Source organism: Jaculus jaculus, chromosome 1 (genome assembly GCF_020740685.1).
Source record: "Jaculus jaculus isolate mJacJac1 chromosome 1, mJacJac1.mat.Y.cur, whole genome shotgun sequence".
NCBI lineage: Eukaryota > Metazoa > Chordata > Mammalia > Rodentia > Dipodidae > Jaculus > Jaculus jaculus.
Window position 1 is genome coordinate 173094950 of NC_059102.1, and position 10564 is coordinate 173105513.

At 38.3% G+C, this 10564-nt stretch overlaps 1 protein-coding gene across 1 annotated transcript; it reads left to right on the forward strand.

Annotated features, from left to right (window-relative positions):
* The first annotated feature begins 2386 nt into the window (after window positions 1–2386).
* Window positions 2387–3325, forward strand: LOC101607003 (olfactory receptor 1052). Its single transcript, XM_004667748.2, has one exon. The coding sequence runs from the start codon at window positions 2387–2389 to the stop codon at window positions 3323–3325; it is 939 nt and encodes a 312-aa protein (XP_004667805.2).
* The last annotated feature ends 7239 nt before the right edge of the window (window positions 3326–10564 follow it).

The following is a 10564-nucleotide window of genomic DNA, read 5'->3' on the forward strand; positions in this document are numbered from 1 at the left end:
GAAAATGTTTTCTTAAATCTGAATTCTGAATTTGGAAATCAAAACTGATTATAGCGGATAAGCTTTTGTCTTCAGAAAATATTTAAGTGGCACTGTAAAAAATGAGGCAGATGACTAGAGACATCTCCAACTATATGACATTCCATTCCTCTGTTGTTGAAGAGAGTGTTCACTTGTTGCCTTTGTCTATTGATGTTGTTGACTACTACTTCCTCAATCAATGAACAATTAGTGTTGGTTCATCTCTACTTCTATTTAAGTATGTACATACAGCTATTAGGCATTATCTTAGATTGTTTAGATTTGATTTTCATGGTTGAATATTATTTGTTGATGGTCATTTGTATTTGAATAAATAATCTGGTAGTTTCTAAGAATATGGAAAATCATGAAATGAATATAATTTGTTGAATGAATATTTTTCCAGGATTTTCATTTATTTGCAACAGTATCCTTCTCACAAAAATGTAAACCAAACTCAAATATACTCATAGAGCTTTTGTCTATGAAATATTGCTCACTTCCCTATCTGTGTAACTTACCATCCTCATGTAATTTAGCTACATATTACACACATAAAATAACATCTATCATTTTTAAACATATTGCCTAGTTTCTATTATATCTCTTGCATTGAGGGTATAATGATATCAAATCTGAGGAAGGGTAAACAAAATCCCCAAAGTCACATAATTAATGAGAGACAGCAACATGTTGTAATCCAAGATTTAGGATAATGTCAACCACTTTCATATTGTTGCACTTGAAAATTTCATCTAAGTTGAATTAGTAAATATGATTTAATCAATTTTTTATACAGATTGCAGCATTTTTTCTAAATATATGTCTTGTGGTAACTAAATATATGATATTATTGGGTAGAGGTAGAAAGAAATAAGGGAAGAAAGGCACATTATAAGTACAATGATACAAATATACACATTGGAATTGAGTGTTAAGTAATTAAATTTTCTGATGGAAACAAAATTCAGATAATCAAAATGGCCATAAATATTTGTCATTTTATGAATACAGGAAATATTGGTAGCCCATAGCTGAGGCTGTTTGCCACATTTAAACTTTTTATTTTTCATGCATATGGAGATAATGTATAACATACACATTTGGAATATAATGACATATTTTGGGTGCTGTTGGTGTGTGCATATTAATGTGTGTGATTGTGGGAGCACACAGACTGACTTGCATGTGCGAATCAGAGTAGAACTTTGGCTGCCAGTTCTTACCTTCCACCTTACTTGAGGAAGGGCATTTTGTTCACCGTTGTGTTCATCAAGTTAGCTGGACCATGAACTTCTGGGCAATACTGTCTCTACCTCCCTTATCCCCCTAAGCATGCTACAGATGGTATCACCAAAGTATAAAGCTTTTAGTGAGTTCTGAGCATCTGATCTCAGATACTCAGGCTTGTGTGGCAAATACTTTATCCATTGAGCCATGTTCCCAGCCAGACCTTATGTATTATATATGCTAGCATTTAAATAATGAAAATGAACACCGAATAAAGGCATAATGTATATTTATTTCAAATGTCATGTAACCTCTGAAGTCTCCTAAAGGTGTTCCTCTGAAACAAGACATTATTTGTTCTTATACCTGGGTGATATTCCTAAGTATCTGTTTCTAGTAGAAGAAGATACTAGACAAGGATTAGGTTAGATATACTTCAGAAAGGGTCATGCCATTATCTTTACCAGCCAATCCACTTACTGATCCTCTGCCTGGATTATCATACATCTACAGCTTGATTATATAGTCACTAATAAGCTAATCTTAGATTTTTGTCCCTATTCTACATTCAACATCAAGTTTAAAAAGAAGGCTTGAAATAATTATGCAACTTCCTTTCAATCCATGTCTTTACTGAGTATATCAACTTCATTAAGGGGCTGTAACTTTATAAACACTTTGAAAGATTTGTTAGGCAATAAACTTTTCATATATTATCTTATGAAACTGAATCACAATTACATTATTGAAAAAGAAACACATGCTATATTCAAGTTATGATATATTAAAATGAGGAGATTTCAGTCCATCAAAAGAATGTTCAGAAAGGCATGGTGGCACACACCTTTAATCCCAGCCATTGGGAGGTAGGGGTAGAAGGATCAACATGAGTTTGAGGTCACCCTGAGACTACATAGTGAATTCCAGGTCAGCCTGAGCTAGAGAGAGAGACCTCTACCTTGAAAAACCAATAATATCATAAAATCAAGTAAAGTAAAATAAAGCAAAATGGGATACAAGTTTGTTTCTCTAAGCCCACAAGAATATGGATGCTTCTATTTGAATTAATAACCACTGAATCTCCATGTATTCACTCTGATCCTGACCTTTGCTTCCTTGGGTTTACAGAAGCAGAATGGCTGAAGAAAACTGCACAGTGATTACGGAGTTTATTCTTCTGGGACTCACAGATCGTGCAGGTCTGAAGATGATACTGTTCGCTTTGTTTTTGCTTATATATGCTGTCACCATAGTGGGGAACCTTGGCATGGTCATCTTAATCCATATCACCCCAAAGCTACACACACCCATGTATTTTTTCCTCAGCTGCCTTTCATTTGTGGATGCCTGTTACTCATCAGTCATTGCCCCGAAAATGCTGAGTGGTTTCTTGGTGGTGAAAGAAACCATTTCTTTCACTGCTTGCATTGTGCAGCATTTGTTTTTTGGGATCTTTATTACCACAGAAGGCTTCTTGTTGTCTGTGATGGCTTATGACCGATATGTGGCAATTGTCAACCCTTTGCTGTACACTGTGGCTATGTCTAACAAAAAGTGTGCAGTGCTTGTCATTGGGTCATGCATTGGTGGAACAGTTAACTCATTGACACATACTATTAGCTTGGGCAAGCTATCCTTTTGTGGGCCTAAAGTGGTGGGCCACTTCTTCTGTGATGTCCCACCACTGCTGAGGCTCTCTTGTTCTGATACCTCCATGAATGAATTTTTGCTCTTACTGTTCTCTGGAGTGATTGCCATGAGCACTTTCTTGATTGTGATCGTATCTTACATATTCATTGCTGTGGCTATTTTGAAAATCCACTCAAGTTCTGGTCGTCAGAAAGCTTTCTCTACCTGTGCCTCTCACCTGACTGCCGTGACCATATTCTATGGCACCTTAAGTTTTAATTACATCCAGCCAAGCTCCCAGTATTCCTCAGAACAAGAGAAAGTTGTCTCTGTGTTCTACACACTTGTGATTCCCATGTTAAACCCAGTGATTTACAGTCTCAGGAACAAAGAAGTAAAAGAAGCTGTGAAAAGAGCCCTAGAAATGAAATATTTCACATGTTAATTTTAAATCCTTATGAATTTTTCCTCCTTTTATCAGCCCATCTTCCCTTACTAATGAGGCTAATGAATACTAGTTTTTGTTTACATCAATCATTCATTATGCACATGAAGAAACAGTCCAGATTATTGAGTGACTTAGTGCTTAATTGAACATAATATGAAGTAACATATCTGATTTATGAGACATTAAGTCATTTCTATTTTTTGCAACAGATAACCAATCTAAAAATTCAATATATGCTTTAATATCTAAGAACTGAATGAATATATGAGTTCATATTGCCATTTATACATTAGAACTAGAACTATTCTAAAGAATGATAATTTTTTCTATGAAGTTTTAAAAATCATTAATTTAGAATATTAAGAACTTCATATACCTGAAAGTTGATTTGATGTTTAAAATGGATATTAGATTTTTAATGTTGGTGGCTTATCTATGTAATTAAATAGGAGATTTGTTATCAATTAAAGTTTTCCCCTTGTGGTTACCTTCTTACTTTTCCTTTTATTTGACATTCATGAACTAGCTGCAGAAATTAAGTTCTATAAAACCATACATATTATTTTCAGAAAAGAATGTATTCTTCCTAATAGTCTGTTAAAAGTAGATTTATGGGGCTGGAGAGATGGCTTACTGGTTAAGGCATATGCCTGCAAAGCCTAAGGATCCAGGTTAGATTCTTCAGGTCCCATGTAAACCAGATACATATGATGGTGCATGCATCTGGAGTTTGTTTGCAGTGGCTGAACACCCTGGCGCGCCCATTTTCACTCTCTCTATCTCTCTTTCCCTCTATTTGTCTCATATAAATAAATAAATAAAATAGATAAAAAAAATTTTAAGTTGATTTATGTAAGGAAAGACAAAAGCTTTGTGTTGACAAAATGTTTCATATTTCTCTTCTACTTTTACTTGCAATAATACCCTTCACATTTTCCCTATGCTATGCACATACATATTAGAATGATACCTTTATGGATATATATTCAAGGGTGTTCAAATGATTTGATAGATTTAAAATATGAGTACAGGCTCAAGTCTGTTATCATGGATTACTTGATTGTATCACTACATAAATTTTCCTCATTGAAGAACACTTTTCTATTACTAACAAGTGCAATGAATAATATCACAATGTAATTTACAAATTAAAACAAATTAATTTATCTCTTGTTTCCTGTATTTCAGGGCCCTTATCAACTAATAGTATAAACAAGAAATTCAGGTGTTTAAAACTAATGCACAATTTTGTGCACTTCAAAAGTTGCATTTGTTACCCTATCCACACAGCACAGTGTGGGTGTGAGAAAGAGCCACAGACTTTCAAAAATGTATAGCAGCCTGTCATCTCCCGTTTCTGCAATAGCACTGAAATGTATTATAAAAGCAGTTGCTGTTTCATATACATGTTTTAGCATAGGGTACCATGATAGTAGGTGGCTTTAACATAATTGTGATGTTAATTTACAAGCAAAAGCCAAATTTTAGCACAGTAATCCTAACAGTAGTTAGAGCATAATGTGGTCAATATGAATAAAAATATTTGACTAACAAAGATTGATTCTTATTAATACACATAAGTGACTATAGAGAAGTTTTACAGTAAGTTTTAAGGATAATTAGTGGAAGAAATCAAACTTGCTCTAGCACTTTTCAGATAATCTTGATTAAAATTTCTGGTTTTGCCATGATCTGTCTTCAGTTATTTTTTTCAACTACACACCAATAAATGTAGTTAACATACACAAAATACCCCAAAATCTTATGAACTCAAATTCCTGTAATCAAATACAGTTTTAAAAATATTTCTATTTACTTGCAAGGAGAGAGAGGAAGAGAAAGAAAGAGAAAGAAAGACATAGAGAAAGAGTACACACTATGGCCTTAAGCCACTGCAGACGAAGTCCAGATACATGATACATCTGAACCAGGGACTCGAACTTGAGTTGTTAGGCATTGCAAGCAAGTCGCTGAAGCCCTGAGCCATCTCTCCAGACCTCAAATACATATTTTTGGTGAGTAACTTTTACAATTTTTCCATAGAAATGATTTCCTGAGAAAACTCATGAAGTTTGTTATGCTTAAATAGCATGATAGAACATTTCATAAATATGCACATACATACACAAACACACATATGCACAATAATGTGCAAATGATTGTGTTTAGTAAACTCTGACTTAGTAAGACTAGGAAATACAAACTTTATATTTTAAATCGAAATTGAAAGCCTTGGAAAAATAAGTTTAGAAAATGAATTTCATTCTGGCTTGGGGCTACCTTGACCCTGAAAGCTTCCTGCAGAAGCAGACTTCTTGCTCCACCTTCCTGATTGAAGGGCCCTTGTGTTCCCAATTCTCAGATCCCCTGCTCCAGAGGGTACTTGCCCAGAGTGAGTAGGCCAGTACTCCCTGTTCCTCCTCAGATCCCTGGTCACAGTTGGTTCCCCTGCTGCTGATTTGGGGTTGCCTGGATCCTGCAAACTTGCTGCAAAAGCAGGTCCCATGCTCTACGTTCCTGATTGAATGGCCCCAGGGACACCACTTCTCAGGTTCACTACTCAGGAGGGTGCATGGGCAGATTGAGTTGGACAGAGCTTCCTGGTCCCCCCCTCCCAGTTCCCTGGTCCCAGTAGGTATGGGTACTGGGATCCTCAGGGCCACAGTTCCTTGAAAGGCATCCAGGCAACCTATGAGAGCAGGGTCATGAGTGCAATGAAAGAACCACTTTCAGGATGCAATCTGAGAGAATGGTTCAGTTTATTTGTTAGGAAAATGGGTTTATAAGCAGTTGAGAGTGGGAAGGGGGTCATAAGGGGATTGATGGGTTCAAAGTTTGCTTTCCTATGCCTAGGGACTTGCATTCTAGCATGTTGGGAGAGAGTCAGGTGACCTAATAGAGGGTCACAGGGGGATGGGCTGTGTGAAGGCTGATGGCTGATAAGAAGTTTCCTAGGCAACTTTCCAAAAGTCACAGGGATATGGGGAAAGCCTAAGTCTTTTTGGAATGTATAGGTATCCCATCCTAGGATAGGGAGTGGCCTTACTTCCTGCCAATCTCAGGGTCCTAGATTTTGTCATCACAGGTTCCAGGCTCACTGCAACTCCCTTGAATGCGGAGGAGGAGCGTGGCTCACTGAAAGCCCTGAGAATGGGGAAAGGAGCTTCCCTGCAGGTCTGGTCCCAGAGATATGATTGGCTTTTCAGGCTGCTGTGACCTCTCCACAGCTGGGGCCTTTGTGTCAGACAGGTTAGGTTTGCTTTAAACCAAGGCCCTGATGATGTAAGACAAGTAAGTTCCCCTGCTTTGGGCTTGGGGTTGCCTGGTCACTGAAAGATTACTGCAGAAGAAGGCCCCTTTCACTGCCTTTTTTTTTTTTTTTAATTTTAATTTAATTTTATTTTAAAATTTAATTTATTAGTTTTCTTTTCAGCAAATACAGGCAGTTTGGTACCATTGTTTAGGCTTATCCATGATCTACTCCCTCCCAATGAACCCTCCTTGATGATGTAAATGGGTCGTGCATTGTGGAGTTAGCCCACAGTTATTGGCATGATAAATGTCTCTGCATATCATGACCCAACATGTGACTCTGACATTCTTTCCACTCCCTCTTCCATAAAATTTCCCTGAGCCATGTTGGGTTCATTTTTGGTCTGCTTCAGTGAGGTGTTGGTGGCCTCTGGGGCTCTGGTTCTCTGATTTGGTAGGAGTTGATTTTTCTCTGTGTTGGTCTCCTTCCCCTTTGTGCTGGTATCTGTTTCATCAGGAAAACAGCACCCTTGCTTGTTTCGCCAATTATCCTTAGTTTCATTTGGGCCCCTTTTGAGGTATGTTGGGGCAGCTCTCTCCTTAGGATCTGCATCTATCTGAAAAGGAGAAGCAGATTCTCCAACGGAGTGTAAGTTAGCACCTGGAAAATTGAGATAACACTTACTTTTTTGATAGAGAGTTTAATAGGTGTAGGCCCTCTTGTACCCCATGATTGATGGTAGTTTGATATTGGAGAGTGGGCTTATGTTTGGGTATGGTTCTGACTTGTTTCCCAGCTCCAGCTATGGGTCTCATACCACTGAGGGGATCAGTTAGCCAAATCAAGAGCAGTTGGTTCCCCACCATGGCTTTGTACCACTATTGCACTTGTGTGGGCATCACATCAGGTTATTTGTTGCTAATTAGGTTAGACAATGAGTTGCTTGGACAGATCTTGGTCATTTCCCCCAGTCTCCCATGTAGCACATTCTGGCACTAGACACGCTGACTGTCTGGGGACTGACTCTCTCCTAGCTTCCAGCCATGCCATTCCATTTTATGTGTCAGCTGCGTATGGAGTCTTCAGCAATAGGGTCTTACCACTGACCTTTGGTGGGTCATCAAGTACTCTGACTAAAGTCTGTCGTTGTTTTGGGAAACCTTTTAGGTTTCTCTGATCAAAAGCTCATTGTGGATGATAGCCCTAAGCTGGTAGTTGGGGTTACAGGTCAGTGCCCACTAAGAAATTAAGGAAAAACATAACTAATATACAAGAGTTAGAAAGGAGAGAGAGACAGAGGGGAGAGGAGGAGAGGAAGGGAGTGAAGATGTAGAAGATTTAGGTTAGTGTTGATCCTACCCTCTCCAGTGTCTTGTGGCTCAGGTGTTTCCTGTAAGGGTCTAGTGAAGGTTCAGCCATTTGTTCTGCCTCTTAGGAAGTATAATTTTATGGTACCATTGCCGTTTGGGTCCAGATTAGTGTTTCCCACCCCTTCAATGCCCTCCCCTCCCTCCCCATATATCCTATGGTCTAATCCATGAGGTGTTTGCTGGGTTTGTAAGGTATCTTGGGTAGATTCAGGTTAGGTGTTGTAGATGAGTGAGACTATGTGCCAATTTTTTTTTTTTTTTCTGTGATTGGGTAAATTCATTGAGAATGACATACAAATGGCAAACACACACTTAAGAAAATGTTCATCATCCCTAATCATCAGAGAAATGCAAATTAAAACAACTATGAGATTCCACCTTACCCCAGTAAGGATACCCAACATCAAAAAATCAAATGAAAATAGCTGCTGGCGAGGATGTGGAGAAGCAGGAACACTCATTCACTGTTGGTGGGAATGTAGGATGGTACAACCACTTTGGAAAGCAATATGGAGACTCCTGAAAAAGCTGACTATAGAAATACCAACAGACCCAGTTATACCCTTACTGGGCATCTACCCTAAAACCTTCAAACCACAGGCCAGAGAGATTTGCTCAACCATGTTTGTAGCAACTCAATTCATAATAGCTAAAAGCTGGAATCAGCCCAGATGTCCATTATTAGAAGAATGGATAACTAAGATGTGGTATATCTACACAATGAAATTCTATACAGCAGTAAGAAAAAACGACACAAAGAAACTTGAGGAAAAAATGGTTGAACCTGGAACAGATCATTCTCTGCCCTTCTTATTGACTGACCCTTGGGTTCCCAACTCCCAGATCTCTTGGTCCTGAGGGTGTACACTCAGTGTGTGTAGGTCAGAGCTTCTAGTTGGTTCCCCACCTACCTGGTGCCTGCATGTGAGTGGTAAAAGCAGGCCTTTTTCTCTGGTTTCCTCATTGATTGGCCCCTGGGTACCTAAATCCCTATTCCCCTGAGACAGAGGTTACACAGACCATTGTATAAACTGCCCTCTGTCTCCTGACTTTCCAGATTCCTGGCTACTTGTTTCCCAATCCCATATCCCCATGTGCTGAAGAGTACATGCCAGTGGATTGAGTATACCAGAACTCCCAGTTCCCCACATCCCAGTTCCCTAGCACCTTTGATGTACTTGATTCTCCACAATCTGTGCATCTGTGATTATAACTCCATTGTACACCAATCTAGTTTGCATTTAAAACAAAACTCAGGGAGGATCCTACAAGGACAAATACTTGTTTCCCTATTAATAGAATAAAATATTACCCCAAGATGGGTAGCCTACTACACATGCACACACACACACACACACACACAAAGAAAACTGAAATATCTCAACCAAGGATGCTTAGTCCCACAATGGAAGCCTCCAATGAAATTATAGAAAAATCAAAATAAATTTTACCCCAAAATGAAAGCACAGAAACCATTGTCATCCTGTTCAAAAGAATTGTTTAACTGGAAGCAAATATTCAAAAGACCAATGATCACATCAGTGAAATTGAGCAGAATTGTCTCTTAAAGCACTCAGCTTCTGACAGTAGGCTTAATTTAATTGAAGAAAATATTCTAAGTCTCAAAAGAAATAAAAATGATTTGAAGGTGAGTCAATAAATGGAAGATCTCAATAACAAGTTGATTAAGCTTAATAGAGACTTGATCAAATTCAAGAATGAATTGAAGGAAGCATCAAGAAAATCAGACCTAAAACTGAAATTGTACCTCCAAAAAGAGATGGGCAGGTGCTGTAGATGAGTGAGACTATGTGGCAATCATATATATATATGTGTGTGTGTGTGTGTGTGTGTGTGTGTGTGTGTGTGTGTACGTAGTCATACATAGAACAATGGTCTATAAACTATGCATATGAATATGTGTTGAGTGACTATCCATGACCATTAAGTGATAAAATGAAATTCCAGAAGAATATGTGTTATGATGGCATTGTATGACATTCTGAACCCAGACAATCCAATAAATACAAGCACTTATGGCAAACAGAGAGAAAGAGAGAAAGAGAGAGGGGCGGGGCATGCTGTAAAATAGTACAAAAGAAAACAAAAATCTATAAACATGGTAGCTCAATTTATAATAACTAAGAGCTGGAACCAACTCAGAAGTCTATCATTACACAAATGGATAACTAAGATGCGGCATATCTACATGATGAAATTCTACACAGTAGTAAGGAAAAAAGATGCAATGAAATTGGAAGAAAAATGGTCAAACCTGAAACAGATCATTCTCAGTGAACTCACCCAATCACAGAATCTCACTCATTTACAGCTCCTAACCTGAACCTACCCAAGATACCAACATATCTAGCAAGCATCTTGAGGACCAGAAAATAAGGGGTGTGGGAAGGGAACGGAGAGCAAGGGAGGGAGTGGGCAACACAAAACTGGACTTAAATAGCAATGGTAACATAAAACTCTCCATCCTAAAAGACAGGCCAAATGGTTGGACCTTCACCAGGCCCTTAGAGGGAACACCTGAATCATAAGGCCCTGGAGAGGGTATGATGCATACTGACCTTATTCTCCTGTTTCTCTCTCTCTTCTCTCTCT